Source organism: Eucalyptus grandis, chromosome 11, assembly GCF_016545825.1.
Source record: "Eucalyptus grandis isolate ANBG69807.140 chromosome 11, ASM1654582v1, whole genome shotgun sequence".
Taxonomy (NCBI): domain Eukaryota; kingdom Viridiplantae; phylum Streptophyta; class Magnoliopsida; order Myrtales; family Myrtaceae; genus Eucalyptus; species Eucalyptus grandis.
The window spans coordinates 26,268,612-26,286,390 of NC_052622.1; the positions used below are offsets into that span (position 1 = coordinate 26,268,612).

Consider the following 17,779-nt stretch of genomic DNA (forward strand, 5'->3'; position numbering starts at 1 on the left):
CAAAACAGACACACACCCAATTATATATGCTGCTGTCAGCCCAGATGCCTACAGCCCCACCGACGCTGTTTTGAATTTTCTCCTCCACAGGATCCTCGGGCGTGAATCCCTAGAAGGCGACACTATTTCCAACTTTCGCACTTTACTCAAAAGCCATCGATAAATCCACTTTAGTTCTCACTTTGTATGATAGTCTTCCGATTCTTTGCACATTAACATGTCTGTCAGGCATTTTAAAACATGATATTCGCTGCGCATTTAATGCGCTTGAACTAGTTTATCATCCATTGTATCTCTCTTAAAGCAGCCCACCTTGGGCAAAGGCAAAAAAAGTAAAAGGAGCATTCAAGAAGCCTGCCACATATATAGTACCCACTTCGGTTTCCATCTTCCCTTAGTCCATTATTGAGTCCTTTGCTCTCCCTCTCTTCCTGGTGCAGATCTCCACTCGCCACAGCCACCACCACAACCACCGCTGCCGCTGCCGCATCGCCACTCTCGATGAAAGACAAGGACTGCCCGAAGCACGATGGGGAGGGCGGGAGCACCGCCCGGCGGCTGTGCGCCTGCCTCCTCGTCTTCAACTTCGTCCTGCTGCTCGTGATCCTGCTGGTGTGGGCAATCCTGAGGCCCCACAAGCCCCGGTTCGTCCTCCAGGACGTCACCGTCTACGCCTTCAACGCCTCCGTGCCCAACTTCCTGACCACCAACATCCACGTCACGATCTCGTCCCGCAACCCCAACCACCGGATCGGCGTCTACTACGACAAGCTCGACATCTACGCCATTTACCGCAACCAGCAGATCACGCTCCGCTCCTCCATCCCTCCGTCTTACCAGGTGAACTGAGCTCTGTTACTCCCCTTGATCTGTCTGTCTTTCCTTTGTTTTTTGTTTTTTGTTTTTGTTTTTGGGCCCTTGTGAGGGATTTAGGAATCTAATATATGTCCACAAATAAAAAAAATTCGCTTAACAGTATTGATTAGTTGCGAAGTAAAATACTTATGTTTTAGGTTTCTTTGTTTTGGTATCGCTTGAAATAATTAATTATGATAAAATATTTTTATTATTGATAATAATATATAATTTAAATATCTTTGAGGATGATATATTTTTCAAGAGATATAATAAATCATTTTTGAAAAATATATATTTTCTATGAAATAAACAAACCCATTTATAGGTATTTTCAGGCCAGAAATTAATGAGCGTGATTTGTATTTCCCAGCATAAAATAATTTAAAGAGGTGTTTGTGAAGATTGGAGATTGAGGTGAATTTGTTTTGTAGAAATGTTTATTCAGATTATTAGTTCATAAAACAACAAACTTCACTGTACCCTTTTGGCCACACACGTGTGTGTTCGTGTGTGAAATTTTTCCCGGGGACATGAGACTATGCCAGTAGCGTAAAATGTTCTTGTTTATTTAATCGAATTTTGGATGCAATGAGATCAGGGGCACAAGGAGGTGGACGTGTGGTCGCCATTCATCTACGGGACGGAGGTGCCGGTGGCGCCATTCAACTCGATGACATTAACCCAAGAGCAGGCGGCCGGGACCATCTTCCTGATGGTCAAGATCGACGGACGGGTGAGGTGGAAAGTCGGGACCTTCACCTCCGGGCGCTACCACCTGTACGTCAAGTGCCCCGCCTACATAATATTCCCCAAGAGCACAGCCACGGCGGCGCAGGAGTCCGCCGCCTCCAGTGACGGCGCCGTCGTTAAGCTGCAGATGCTCCAAAAATGCAGCGTCGCCGTATGATATGTGGCTCTCCTAGCCGAGTATGTAACGCTTCACTATGTGCTACATCTATGGACAGGGGTGAAAATGCCTGAATTGTACATTTTGTGGAGGAATAAGCTGGGAAATGACATGTTGGGCAAAGCTGAAACTGCGCAGGATGATATGGAGACAGAAAGAGCAGAAATAAGATGCTAGGTAAAGACAGTAGCAGCGCATTATTCTATCAGGTTCTAGTTCCTTTGGCAGCCAGCTAGCGTGTATTTTTCGTTTAGTCAGTAATGGTTTCTCCACGCTCGTCTGTTGTATACCGGATTGAAGATGGATGGGAGTGGTTTGTAGCGAGAAAAAGAGGGTTAATTTAAGACTTTTAAGAGTGGCTGTTGTGTTGTTGCATGATGCATAGGTCCTCTATCCGTGTCGAAAATGTGTAGCAGGGCCAAACCACGGCCGGACCAATGTCTGCCCTCTTGGCTAGCGCGCCATTCCTGCACATGGCAGCTCTTTTTTAGATGAGCAGTGGAAAGAATAATACATTAATCCGTTTATTTGGCCAAACAAAAAAATTATTTGAAAATTTAATTTTTTAAAAAAATAATCGTTGGTATAGTTTGAAATAATTAATTAATAGAAAATTATCGCATTATCGATAATCATTTATATTTAAATATTTTCGTGGATGAAGAAAATAATTTTTATTTATTCATTTTTATAGGTGGCATAATCAATCAATTTGTAGAAAAAAATATATATATTTTAAAATTTTAAATTTTTTACAAAGTAAATGGGGCCTAAGTGATATGATAAATCACAAGCGTTTTCTAGAAGGAGTACGTATTTGACATAATAATAATATGTCACATCATATGACATAATACCTTTGTTATCTGTCACTGATCTAGTATACTTACCTAGCATTATTCTCTTTAAATAAATATGAACTTAGTGATCCATAATCCTCAATAATATTAGTTTACGATAAGGTATGTCATGATGCTCCTAACTTCTATATCTGATGGGAGAAGATGTTGCAATAGTTAATAGCAAGTAAAATTTACCTCAAAGGAGAATTGATTTGAATATTTTTGGCCCAATCAACCAAATAAGTTAACGAGGAAATTATCCCGTCAGTTCGAAATATATTATGTAGATGTTAATTTAGTCATAAAATTTTCAATTTATCATTATAATCATAAATTTTTTATCAACATTTCAATGCAGTTCATCTTTCTAATTTTATTGAAAATTGCACGATGCCCAATAATGATTAGATCGCCAAGTTAATAATTTCCATCGAAAATTAATTAGAAAAATTATATTAAAATATCAAGCAAAGAATTAGAACTAAAATAGTTTTTTTTTTATAAAAAAATTAGGATTAAAATAGCATTCACACGGTATCGAGTAATTCTTCTGACAATGCAAAGAAGAATCGCGCGGCGGAGGAAGTAACACTTTTCTCACATGGCTTTAGCGGTGGTGCTTTTGAAGAACCGTCACACGCGCCGTATCTGGTGTCCCATCATGGGATCTGAAAGAAAGGGGCTCCCATTCAGCTGGCCTTTCCTTCCACCAATAATGACGATCTGGACAATTCGAATGCCTTCGACCCTCAGAAGAAAACTGCAAATATTAACGTTAGACCCCGATCAAACGGACGAATGAGGACGGGCCTTGAGATGGTTATTCAGTAACATGGATGACGACGGTGTTACAGCAGTTGATTAGATGGATTCTGATGATGAAAAAAGGGCTGTGTCTTGGCGATGTCTGGCAAAGTGAGTATTAACCATAATGGTCATTTAAACACTAGTTTGTCAAAAATTCAATTTATTTAATGTAATTCGTGAATTATTACTAAAATTTTTGTACATTTGCTTCTTGAACGTTCGCATAATTTTGTCTTGGACTGCTCCATTATGTCTTCTGTCTAGCAGTGTCCCATGTCAGGCCGTGGGCCCAGTCATGGTCCGCGCAGTTCTTAAAAATAAAATGAAAAAAAAAAAAAAGCTATGAAGAAAAATTCAAAGAAATAATTGAAAGTTGGATTTATATAATATCTCATTCACATTCAATACAAAATGCAAGAAATGGAAATATTATGAAATTCTTAAGGATAACTAAGACATTGCATAATACATTGTAAAACGCGACATGTTAGTACACTAGTAATAGTTAATATTTGATTGGACATAGGTACATTTCGTCGGTCCTACCCACGTGCCCCTCTTGATGGCAATTTTGCCCTTTGCTCTGCCACAAATGTCACGGCCCATTGTTTGGTTTACCCAAATGTTTCATTACACTGTTTGCACACTGTACAGTGGCCCAGGTCTAGGATTTTTTTAATCTCGAAATTTTTCCATATGTGCCTCTTTTTCTCTGTCAGTTACCCAACTTTGGGTTACATTGATTTCAAGCTGGTCATCGTCCGGTAGGATTGACGGCTCCCATAATGTCAGAGACCACATCTGAGGAAACATGCGGAGATCTAAACATTGTATATGTTACAGTTTGGTGCCGTGATTCCCAATCCTCATCTACCCAATGGGCAGTGACAACATAGTACATGTAATTCTTGGGGCTAGTGTTTATCAACTTGCACCAACGCCACCAGTTTCTTTTTGTCCATCAACTTGCAGTGACCAGTGGTTATCGTTTATGAAATGGGCCTCGACTGAGGTTGCAAAGCAATTTTCGCGTAATGGACGAAGCTGGGCTCTTCAACAAAGCCGGAGGGTTATTAGGCGGCAGGCCTAAATCAAAGTTCTTGCTGATTCCTCACCTCATAATGCGTGAACGGGCTTTCCGTATGCACCGTTGTGTTGGATGAGCTCCCCTTGGCTGCAAACATTTCTATTTATCATGTCTGGATTGGTGTCTCTTTAAGTGCCCTATCCCACTTGTGGATTTGCCTTTTGACGCCACGCACCATGGATGTCATTAACATTGATCGAGAGCTCAATTCCCCCAATAGGGGGCTCTATGTAGAGGTGTCAAAATGGGTATACAACCCATTTATGGACCCATATTTGTTTAAATGGGTCATTAATGGGTAAAGCATTATTTTTCAAAACACCCATAATGGGTTCTAAAATAAAGAGAATGAAATATATGGGTCTTAAATGAGTCTACTCTATACCCATTTAACACCCATTTATTAACCCATTAAAAATGAACTCAACAGTCTCCCTCTTTGTTTCCACCCTTCTAGGCTTCCATGAATTTGATTTGCCACCACCTCCATTGCCTATTGTCGCCTTGTCGTCGTCGATTTGGCGAGACTCGAACTTGCCGTGTCGGGCAAGGCTCGAGCCTCGCCGATCTGGTGAGGTGGAGGCCTCGCCGATGTCCGGCAAGGCTCGAGCTCGAGGCTCGCCTGTGGCCGGCAATCGGCCAAAGAAGAAGAAGAACAAAAAAAAAAAATAAAATTATATTCTTTAAAATAAAAATAATTAAAATTCGATTTTTTAAAATAATTATTTATCCATTAAATTTGTGTTATATAAAACTACATTAGCAATACCAATTTTAAATATATATAACTTTCTTAAGTTTAATTAAATGGATCGGGTATAGGTCGAGTATAGGTCGGGTCGGATATGGGTAAAAAAAATTTGTACTATAATAAATGGGTCATAAACGGATTACATGGGTCAATTTGGGTCAGATCATTTATAACCCGACCCAAACCCGATCCGACCCACCCATTTAACGAGTCTAATCAATGGTGACACAGCCTGTTGATGATTTTAAAACTTGACATCACAATATTACTAATTTGGAACAATCGAACCTTCCAACTATGTCACTACGAAAGAGCTCCTTGAATAAATTATGACTATCTACTTCAACTTGAATTTTACGAAGTTCTTCCGTAATAAAAAAGAAAACAGTTGTAAGCAAAAGATATAATTTCAAAATTCACTATATCACTCGTGCGAACAATCAAAACATCAACCCTCTTGAGAATTGAATTTTTCCCTTCAAAATGAAACATGGCCCTAAATTCCATCTCCAAATTTGCGCGAAATGTGAATGCAATTATAACGAAATTAAATGATTTCGAAGGTCTAACCTCATACTATCACTCATATTAAACCGAACATTTCGTAGCGAATGTCAATATACTTTCTCTATCCTGGAGCGACTCCAATTGAACTGGTTTGGGACTTGAGAGAAGGAAGATGAAACTGGTGAGGAAGTAGAGGACAACTTCTCTACCGTCCACGGTGTGGATCCATCGTCTCAGTCGTATTCTGTGGATGTCGGCCCATAGCTTTCACATCTCTACTATTATCACAAGAAAAATAAGAAGGTTCACATTGGGCTATATTAATTTATTTGGGATAGTTCCATACAGAAACATATTATCTTTATCAACTCCCCCACCTTATCTTGACTTGTTGTCATGATCCTATTACTATTCTTTTTCCTTAAATTTCCATAGTCAGAACAATATAAATGATAAGATAATTTGATTTGTTCGCCTATAAGTAAACTTCATTAAATGACGATTAAGATAGTCGAGCATACAAATTTGCAAAACCCGCACAAAAAAAATTATAATTAATAACTGAGCACGTGGGTAACTCGTGAGATTTTTAGATATGTTGAAAGCACGATGTTTCAGTTAATCAAAGTTAGGTCATCTCACTTGTCAATAAATAGATTATAAATTCGTTTCTTAACCAATATTTGATGGGCTCGGTTGTTATATAGTTAAATATATTTGGTAAATGGATCACAAATTAATTTGATATAGATATTAAATGGATTTACAATTTATTTAGACCTGACCTTCCTCCATGACTCTCTTATCACTTCCTCTCTTGCCCTCATTCAATCTCACGCTCGCTTTGTGCTTTTACTTTAGTTTGGGTATGAGTTTTCATAGATTAAACGAAATCTAAAAGTTCTAATAATATGGATTAGGTCACGTATAAGTTGATTCGAGTATAAACTATTATATTTGTAATTTAGGAAAATGAGTTAAAATGAGTTAAGTGTGTCAACCTGGGCTGAATTGTTTTTTATTCGACCCGCATGTTTGATTAGGTCTAGAAATTTCGAAGAGGAGAAAAATCAATCATACTTAATAAGTAATGGTTGGCTTGGCGTGGTAGAATGATCCAAATAATAAATTTACTAACCTAAAGTTTGTTAAAGTATTTCTGATGCGGTTCAGATTTCGAAATGATGGAAACTCGTTGACGACAAATTCGTCGACACCAACTTTTGACTTGGGGCAGGTGTAGTAGAATCCACGAGAAGCTGCCATATTTCAATGAACGCGGCTACACGCGATAGCTGCCCTGTGACTTCTCGCATGGAACTCAGGAAACGCAACCCCGCCGTCAGCCGTCAACATCGTTCTTTAGGACGAAATTCAGGGAGGCCTAAATGAAGCGGAAGAGAAATCGAGTAGAACTAGTAATTTAATATTTTCCTTGTGAACGCCGTTGGCAAATAGGCTTCTTATTTTTATTTTTCGATTTTAGAAGCAAATTAATATGTTCGATTTATCTTTAACTGAATAGACCTTACCTCATTTTGGAAAAATCCAACGTATATAATTGAAAATCTTAATTTTTATTCAAATATCCGTAGGCCTTGAATGAATTTGTTATTCAAATTCCGAATACATAAAAATCTTTTACATTGGAATTCATGGTTATGGCTATTTTCTTGATTATGTGGAATGCATGTTGGGTCTCTCAATTTAATTTTTTATGTGAGAGAAGACCCTAACATAAAAAAAAAGAGGAGAGAGAAACCCTAATTTAACACATTAATAGGTCGGATTGAAAAGGGTTGTAGAAAGGTCATTTCCCCCATTTTTAATTAGAAGGAACATTCTTCAACTACTTTTATTGGTGGGCTACGCAAACAGGAACTTTTCCACATTTTTGTTTTATTAAGTTTATGTGTGGGTGATGTTTGCATTAATATTTTATCAATCAAAATCTTAGCTAGAGAAAATATCTCCCTTACTAGGGATATAGGAAAACACGGCCACGTGTAATGTCATTTCTAGCATCTCACTACCCGTTGAGCTGCGGGACGATAGTTTTAATGGATTTTCCAAAGAAGAGGAAAGTTTTGCTTTTGAAAATAAATATCAAAGAACTCAAAACAATATAATTCCCAATTTCAGAAAATTTTGTGTCCTGATCTACGACCTAGAGTCTTCCCTATCCTATGGTGGGGTGCATCGTGTATCAAATCTTTAATCACTCCTTGACAAAAATTATTTGTAGGTATTGAGAATATAAAATCCGAGGTATTAGAGCGAAGTCAACTAATCACCGAGGGTTCAATTGATCTGCTAGAATTAAATATCTAGATACAAGGGTTCGGTTAAACATGACGTGTTAGTAGCCCCTCACATCGCCCTTTCGGTATCACATTCTTTTAATAAGTTCTATCATGCAAAATCATTGAATTTCCTAATTTACACACACACACACACACATATATTTTCGCCAACTGCTCTCAAGTGAAACCGTTGCATCATTGGGTAGACAACAACTCCACTCCATTGTAGTCATTTCAAAATATGCAATGCATTGAAAATAAAATCCAATTCTTATTAAATAAACATCCTAATGACATTCAAACAAAATAGGAGAGAATCCAATCCAAACAACATGCACAACCTATACACATCGTGTATACGGCAAATCGTTAAAACAGGGACGAATCCAATCCATCATGTAAAATTGACAATTCTAAAAGGGTGTAAATGTGCTAGATGTCCTAAAATATGTTGTAAAAGTGCAATTGATTCTAAAACTTTTAAAAGTGCAATCAAGCCCTAAAACTTTTTACAAAAGTGTAATCGAGTCATAAAATATTCAAAAAGTGCAATGAAGTCCTAACACTTTTCATAGAGGTGGACCCAAGTCCTAAAATTTTTCTGGAAATGCAATCAACGAAAGGAATTGATTATACTAGTTTGATAAGTTTTAGACTTAATTATACTTTTTGAAAAATATAGGATTCAATTGCACTTTTGCAACAATTTTTAGGACTTCCAATGCATTTATCCCATTCTAAACCAACAAAGGGCCACAACCAACACATCTTGTGCATTCCAAAATACAATAGAGATGAATCCAATCCCATCGAAGCAACATTCAATTAAACGGCATGGATCTAATGCCAAATCTATAAATTACTTGTCCTACTCAGTAATGACAATAGATCTAATTCCAAAATTCAATTTCAATATCAGCGTGTATATCCTTAACATGGAATCTCATAGCAGCTTGCGATTTTGTCACATTAGCTTGTATTCTTGTAATCAAGACATACGATCTTGATTCACATGAATTTCTATCATAACAATAAGTAATTCAAATTCAACATGTATTTTCAAAGCAGTGCATGAATATGGCTCAATTTTATCATCAATGTATCCATATAAAAACATTCAACATGCTATTCATCATTATTCTATGAGAAAATTTTCAAAAATCTTAAACCTATTGTAGTTTTGTCAATTCAATCATAAATTTTTCAATTTTATTGATTGAGTCATAAATCATTTCATTTCTTGTTAATTGAGTCTTTGATGAGTCTATCCGGTCAATTTTAGCCAGACATCATTGACATGGAAGCCAGCGGTGCCACATAGGATTACTGATATTGACATGGACAAATCTTAATAATATTTTTTTGATTTTTTTTTGCTTCTTCTTCTTCCTTTTGCCGCAGGGAGCCACCTCCCAAGAGCCGCAGGCAAGTCGCGTGAATGACGAGGTGGGGAGTTGAACTTTGGCCTTGTGGGTGGCCAGCGTGCAACTCCACCATCTTTGCCACCAACGGGGTGAGTAGTACACTCGGAACTTATTTTCTATTAAAATCAAATTTTCGAACTCAACAACATTAAGACTGACAAAAAAAAAAAGAAAAAGAACTCAACAACATTAATGACAATTCTAGGTTAATCTGAGCATAATGAGGACTAATCTTAGATTCGGTGGGATTTAGACTCTATCTGGTGACCTAACATTCCTTGCGCTGCTTGGATTTTAAAAAAGTTTAAGATTGATTTTTCAAGGATGAGCAGCAGAGTCTCCACTTACCATGAAGAAAAAAAGAAGATAAATGAGCCTCTCTCTCTATATATAATCATTCTGTAATTTGAGGGCAACCCTTTGAGGGGATAGACTGGCCCTCCAAAAGGAGAAAAAAAAAAAATCCTTTCAAAGGGTCTGTCCTCCAAAAGGGCACAAATTACCTGATTCCTTCAAAATTATGATCTGTTTTCTGGAAAGTGTTAGGATAATAGATTTTAGTGAAATACATCAAACAAATAGTCTAAAAAGCTTACGATATTTCAATTGAGAAAATTATGATTGGAGTGATTCTTCAAAGCTTCTGAGCAAACCTTTGTGATCTCATTATCGAAGTTGTGATAATCATTTTTTTCAAGATCGGATAGCTGCAGTAAAAAATTGCATTTTCCAGCTATCTAACTATTTCAATTCGAGGCGAACTAAGTACCTTAAGAAACGTCATGCGAAGCATTATCTAATTGCACACTTCCATCCGTATTTTTCTAAGATGGACTTTCGGCTATCATTTGGTGAAAATCTCGGCAGAAATTAAATGTAAACAAACGACAGCAGAAATGGTGTCAAGAGGTGGGGACAGCGCATGACAGCAGGAACCTTTTCTCCCATCGTCCGTTAATATGTCCAATCATGTATGTGACGCCGATAAAAACTAAACATAAAACGAAAGCACGAGGGAACGAAGTGGACTCTTGAGTCGATCCGTTGGCGAAGGAAACGGTCGAAACCGGACCACCATCAATTGACCTCTAACTTTTCGATGAGTAGGAGGGAGGAGCTTTCTGCTGAGCCGCTGCGATCTCACGTCATCTGCTGCTTTAGTCTCCCGCCCTCCATTTCTTTTCTTTATCCGGACGGAGAAATCTTCTCCACCTTCCCACGTCAGCGTCGACGTCGCAGTTTGCCACGTGCGCCGGAAAAAGTCAAGCAAGGCATGTGAATTTAAGATGCCAAGACGTACAGCAACAAACAAAAAACCATTGACCCAGTTTGCTTCACACAGATGAATTGTGTGTACTCTTTTTATAATACACAAAGTCTCGGATATAAAGTGTGAAACCTAGGAATTAGACCATATCAAACAATAACTTAAAAATCAAATTTTGTCAGAGTGCTAAAATGTTAGAAGATTGGAAATGGTGTCATTTTCCTTGGTATTTTTATTTATTTTTATTTTTTTATGTGCGACCAATTTAATTTGATATAATGAACTCTAGACTGGAACAATGTTAATAAAGATATCGATACCCAAACAGGCTCATAAAATTAGTTCACCAAACCGATGCACCGCTCTTGAATGAGCATTCAATTTACCATTCATAACCCGATTCAAGGGACGAAGATAAGATCTTCCACTGTTCCGATCGGCCATTAAAAGAAACACCAATTTCCTAAATCGGACGGTCGAGATATATTAACATGTTAAGGGGGTTGAGGACTACTACGCGGGATCAGACCTTAGGTAGGCCCCACTTTCGACACGTATGTTTTTTCGCATATTAAATCTGAAAACCTTGTCCAGTTGCAGAGAACGACTCCACGACGGAAGTTACCCCGCAGCATCGTCCTTCCTAAAACTCGCAGCGAAACCGCGTTAACGCGTGAGAACTCCTCCTCCTTACGAAATCAGCGCTTCCGCGACGCCAAGTTCCCACTTCGCACTCCACCCCCTATATAATAACCCTAACCCAGTCCTTATTCCTACCTCATCTCCATCTCCATCTCTATTTCCATCCTCATCTCCATCTTCATCTCCATCTCCATCTCGGTCAGCGCCTCCATCGTTTTCTCCTGCAACTCCCCTTCCCATGGCGGAGAAGCAACCCCACCTCAACGGCGCCTACTACGGCCCCGCCGTGCCCCCCAAGAAGAACTCCTACCACCGCCCCGGCCGCGGCGGGGGCTGCGTCTGCGGCTGCGGCTGCTGCCTCCTCAAGCTCATCTTCAACCTCGTCCTCACCGTGGTGGTCGCCGTCGGTCTCCTCGCCCTCATCTTCTGGCTCATCTTCCGCCCCAACCTCGTCAAGTTCCACGTCACCGACGCGGAGCTCACCCAGTTCAACTTCACCGCCACCAACATCCTCAGCTACGACCTCAAGCTCAACCTCACCATCCGGAATCCGAACCGCCGCATCGGGATCTACTACGACTCGATCGAGGTGCGGGCATTATATGAGGGCCAGCGCGTCGCCTCCAATTACCTGACTCCATTCTACCAGGGCCACAAGAACACGACCACGCTCAGCACGGCGTTCCAGGGCCAGCAGGTGGTGCAGCTCAGCACGAGCGAGCAATCCGATTTCAACTCTGAGCAGACGGCTGGCGTCTACGACATTGATATGAAGCTGTACCTGAGGGTGCGGTTCAAGCTCGGCAAGATCAAGACGTTCCGCATCAAGCCGAGGGTCAAGTGCGGGTTGAAGGTCCCCCTGAGCTCGTCGGGGTCAGCTGCCACCACCACCTTCCAGACCGAGAAGTGCGACATCGACTGGAGGATCTTTAGATGATCATTCCATGGGCGATGTATTGATTTTTCTGGGTGGCACTAGTTTTTGGTCATGTTGATATCATTGCTTGCTTTATTCTTTCATTATCGGCGCATTGGGACGTCTGTTTTGGCCGTCGCCACTATGTTTCTGGTATATATGCGGATACATACTTGTATTGATATTCATGCTTTCGTATATAAATAAGGAACTCGCTGAGTTCGATTTTAATAGCAGTCGGCTCAACTCGTTACAGTGCCATAATTTTCGAAATAGAATTTCGTCATGCATTGCTTCTCATTCGTCAAGAGAAATGGCGTGGAATGTGGGAGTTGGTGGTGGGATTTCTAGGAGCGCAATTTATCAATGTCTTCCGACCATTAAAGAACGAGCAATCGGACAAAGAGGAGACGTTGAGAGATGACGTTGAAATAGTAGTAGGGAGGGCTTCAATCGGGGACAAAGTGAAGCAGAGATTGGACGTTCAATAATTCCAGTATAGCCTTTCGATTTTCTTTTTAGAGTAAAAATAATGACGTGGAAAACCGATGGGCCATGACTGCTGGGCTGAAGCGTTTGGATCGACCCCAAGGCTCCCAAGGAGCTAGGGAGAACGAGACAGGAACAAGGAGGAGAGTTAAAAAGAAGCAAGAATTACACTTATTTATCGTTTGGTCTACCCTAAAATCTAACGAAATCTAAGGGAAGGACTAAAGTGAAATATCCTGAGAAATTTTAAGACTTAAATGCATATTCAAATGTAATATCTTGACAAGTTTTAGAAATCGCTTGGCAATTATCTTTTAAATTAACATGGAGAAAGGACGCTGAAATTTGACTATGAGCTTGCACTTGAAGACTTCCCTGTTGTTGTGTGCATTGTGAAGTTCACAGTTTGAACAACCATTCCGGTGACCTCAACTCATGTGTAGTACTAGATCAGGTGAGTTTTGGTTGGATCCCATCTCATCCAAGGGTACATATGAATGGGGCTCACATACACCAAACGCAACGAAGTCAAATTGTCCTTTGATAATATTCACAAGTTTTGATAATACATCACTGCTCAAATTTTACAATATCTTTAGATTAAATCAACACAACATAATTTATTATTTATTACTTCTTTATTTTTTTTGGTCTTCATAAATATTAAAGTAGTTCTGGATATATTTTATCTCATGATCTCTATAATAATAAAAATTGTAACACATGTGATGGGAAGCAACTAATGGGAGCAAGATATCTTTAGGAGAAAACATGTGGTGAAACTATCCCACTTGCACTTACGGAGAGGTGGACAGGGAAAACTATTCTTGGTACTTGAATCTCCCAATTTGGGTTCTACCTTAGGATCTTTGAGAAAAGGAAGTATTGGGCTAAAAACCCCTTTGTTGAAAAAGCAAAAGAGATTCAATCCTTATGGAAATCGAGGGTGTAATTCCTACCCCATTGATGATGATTAGTTACTTGATACTCCCATTCAAGTGGTGGAAGGAGTGAAGAATTGGGCTTTGATACCAAGTCTTAATAAGCCATATGGATATATATGAAACTTTTGAGCTAGAATTATCGGGGTTGTGCACACCCTTCACATTCCAATCACTTAGAGCTTTAGCGGCTCTTGAAAGGCTCAATGTGGTATTCTTGATTGAAGTGAAGAATAAAGAATCGATAGTAGATCATGACAAGCGACGTCTTCAATTCCAAAACTTTGTGGTGATTATTCCAATGCGAATTGTGGAATGAAGAGGTTTCTATGTGCACAACCCAGCATGGGGAATTTATTGAAGTGATAAGTAAAGATCTTGAAATTTAGAAACTCGATGAGGATTACCTTCTCACACGCATCTCCAAATTATTAGGAGAGACTCCTGTTGTGGCAACATTACATGGTATTCATTTCATTAACAATCTCCCTTGGGTTTGTATTGATGACCTCAATCAAATTTTATATCATTGAGAGAAGGTTGGGCAAATACAAGCTGACTATTACAAGTTAGTTGCCTTTCATGATCATTTGAATGACTATTCGCTTATAAATTGTGCGTTCACTTGGGCAAACATCAGAGATGGGGATGCTTTGGTTAAAAAAGAGTTAAGATGGGGTCCTATGAAATTTGGGCTGGAGGTGATCTTTACTAATGCAGAAGCCTATGCTTTGTTAGCAATTGGTTTTGATTATAGTCCTATACTTCTCTCTTTGTCTCCAGCTTTGATGAAATAGAGGAAAGAACTCAAATTCGAAGCCTTCTTTTAGAAATATATAGTGTTGTGAGATTATTAGAAAGGTCTAGCATGAACCAAGTTTGAGTTAGACAGACTTTATGGGAAAATTCAAAAAGGTTTCTAGTGAATTGGTAGAATGGGGCAAAAAGAAATTCTCTGATGCGTATTACCATATTGATTTACTTAGGAAAATCTTCACGGATCTTACCAAGAGTAAAACAAACGATTCAATCATAAAGCCTACTTAGAAAATCATAGACCAAATCAAAAGATTATGGAAGTTGGAAAAAATGAATTGGGGTATGAGATCACAAATTAATTAGCTCAAATGTGGAGCTAGACATATGAAATATTTTCATGCTAATATAGCTTAGAGAAGACAACAAAATAAGATTTCTATGCTGAAATTTGATAACTCTTGACACCTAATTTTGGCAAATCTAGGAAAATAAGGAAAATAAAAATTGCATTAGAACAAATAAAAGGAAAAAAAAATGAGAAAATTGATTTGATTGATTATACATGGAAATTTGAAATTCTGATGAGCATTCGAATTTCGTTAATATGCAGAAGCAATTTAAAAATCAAGTGAATAAGGGGCAAGAATTTTGCAAAATGGAAGAAATTTGAGCAGGATCGAGCTAATTGCAAAATCATGCTTTAATTTACAGATTTGATTTAATATGATAAAATATGGAAATTTGGAAAATGCCATAAAAATACAGCCGTCGGAACCACTATAAAAGAGTGCTGCATTTTTCAAGAAAAAAAAGGCCATACATATTGAATACACGGCTATCAAGAGAAACAAAAAGAAAAAAAATAACTCTTGGGGGACTTCTCTTGGTTCGAAGAAGAGAGAAAAATTACCTTCGGTTTCTTTAGGGTTTAGGGGAGGAAAAGTGAAAGTTTTACTTTTGCTGAAAAAGCAAAAAGGAAAAGCGGAGAGAGAGAGAGAGAGAGAGAGAGAGAGAGAGAGATAGAGAGAGAGAGAGAGAGAGAGAGAGAGAGAGAGAGAGAGAGAGAGAGGGGCTGTTTGGTTCAAAGATTCCCAAGGGGCTCTCAGCCAAAGCCCTTTGGGAAAAATTTCAGCTGTTTGGTTCAAAGATTTTGAGGTATACTTGGGGGAATGCTAGCATTTGGAATGCTCGAATCTTTGAAGGGGGTTTAATGAATTTTTTCTTCCAATATTGCCCTCACCGATAATTGAGTTTTCTTGTTTTACCCTCAAAATCTACTGTTCATCATCTTCCTCGTCTCCCTCGTTTCTTCAAGACCAAAGCCCACCGGTGGAGCTCAACCAGCCGGAGCTAGTCGCGCACACACGGACGTCGCCACACACCGCCGTGGCCACGCACCACCGTCGCGTGGGTCGCGACCTCGCCGGCGTCGCCCGGTCGCGCGACCCACGCGACGGGCCGAGCACCGGCCGCCACGGGCCGAGCGGTGCTCGCCGCCTGGGGATCCGGTCGCCACGCACCGCCGTCGCGTGGGGTCGCGGCCTCGGCGGCGTCGCGCGACCCACGCCACGGGCCGAGTGGTGCTCGCCACCCAGATCCGGTCGCCACGCACCGCCGTCGCGTGGGTCGTGGCCTCGGCGGCGTCGCGCGACAGCCGAGCGGTGCTCGCCCGGCCGATCCGGTCGCCCGAGGCCGCGTGACCCACAGACGGCGGTGCGCGGGTCGCGCGACCCGCCACCTTCCCACCACCACAGCCACCGGCCGCCTCCCCACACCACCCGTCGCCTCCCCACCACAGCCCACCGGCCGCCTCCCCACTCGCTCCCCTCCTCTCGCATCAAGAACATCTCCTCCTCCTTTTTCCTTTTCTTTTTCTTTTTCTTTTCTTCTCAAAGCTATTTTGCAAAATGCTACACCAAAAAGAATTCCCAAACACTTCAAAGATTCACCAAATGCCCATTCTTCTAAATATACTTGGGGAAATGCAAAGCCATTTCCCAAAGTTGAACCAAACACCCCGGAGAGAGGGACGAAGGCAGAGTGAGGGAGACGTGAGAGAGGCGGCAGGGGAGAAAAGAAAAGAAAGAAAGAAAGAGAAACAAAAAAAAAGGAAGCTGCAGTCGTCTTCTTCGGGGGACTCCTTCGCCGGAGTCGCTAGCTGCCTGATCCACTGACGCCGGAAGCCTCCGCCCAGCTCTGCTGCAACTTGCGGCGACCAAGCAATCGCCGGCACTCACAGCTCCGCGAGCCTCCATACGTCTGAGCAACGCCCCTGCCGCCGGCCATCACCGCTCCGAGCCTCCTCGCACCGTTGCTCCACGATCTGACGAAGCCACCGCCGTGCGTAGTACCCCGACGCCAATAGATCCGAGTCGTTCACCGCGCCGCCGCCGCTGTCTCTCAGCCCATTCGTCTGCACCCCCTCGACCCAGCAGCCAAGCAACGCCGGCTGCTACTTCGCAGGTCACCGAAGCTTGCGCCGCCCCGAACGCCCGCGCCTGCACTTCCATCCGCGACGTCCCTGCAGCGCTCCAGCCTCTGCTGCCTCCTTCGCCGACGCCGGTAGCCGAGACCCAGTTCTGAGCCCCCCTGTTGTCGCGCCTCCACCAGCAACACCGTCGTCCCGCCGCGAGTCCCGTCTATCATGACCAGCTGCTCCAGTGCCGTCCCTGCATCGAGCTGATCTGTGTTGCTGTGTCGACGCTGTCCCTGCTGAGCCGCTGGCCTACGATTGCTGATTTGCGTCGACAACGAAGCCAGCTGCTGCTAACACCCTTGTTGAACGGCCAGCCGAGTTGCACTTGGCTCACCCCTGTCGCCACGAGCAACAACGTGATTCTTCGGCCATCCTTTCGAATACTTTCTCGTGCAGGTTAAGCATAACAGAGATGCACGTGGAACAGCGCCCGGTGGGATACGTTTTTTTTTTTTTTTTTTTTTTCCGTGGGAACCCCGTCGGCGTTCGTCACCTTACGACGGTACATGGCCACCGCCAAGTGAGTGATGCTAGCGGAGGACCCACCACCCCGACATCACGCTTAAGACGCCGATGATTCCACCGGGACCCTTGCACCTTTCCCCCAAGGTTCAAGGTCTTATCCAACTTCGCCACCAAGGCCGGTGGTTAGGTGGGATACGTTGTTCGCGGTTGAGGCCAAATAAAAGAAGTTCTTGACTATTGACTTTAGCTGGCAGGAAAGGATATTGGGCTTTTGTTTTTGTTTTTTTTGTTAAAAAGTTACATCCTGTTCCTTGGTAAGTTTCAGCTTTGTGGGCTCG

At 41.3% G+C, this 17,779-nt stretch overlaps 2 protein-coding genes across 2 annotated transcripts; both read left to right on the plus strand.

The window, feature by feature from the left end:
* Positions 1-236: 236 nt before the first annotated feature.
* On the plus strand, positions 237-2,143 carry LOC104426074 (NDR1/HIN1-like protein 12). Its single transcript, XM_010039010.3, has 2 exons — positions 237-840; positions 1,457-2,143. Exons 1-2 carry the CDS (start codon positions 502-504, stop codon positions 1,763-1,765), a joined length of 648 nt encoding a protein of 215 aa, XP_010037312.1. The 5' UTR covers positions 237-501; the 3' UTR covers positions 1,766-2,143.
* Positions 2,144-11,458: 9,315 nt separating this feature from the next.
* LOC104426073 (NDR1/HIN1-like protein 3) lies at positions 11,459-12,547 on the plus strand. Its single transcript, XM_010039009.3, has one exon. The coding sequence runs from the start codon at positions 11,634-11,636 to the stop codon at positions 12,330-12,332; it is 699 nt and encodes a 232-aa protein (XP_010037311.1). The 5' UTR covers positions 11,459-11,633; the 3' UTR covers positions 12,333-12,547.
* The last annotated feature ends 5,232 nt before the right edge of the window (positions 12,548-17,779 follow it).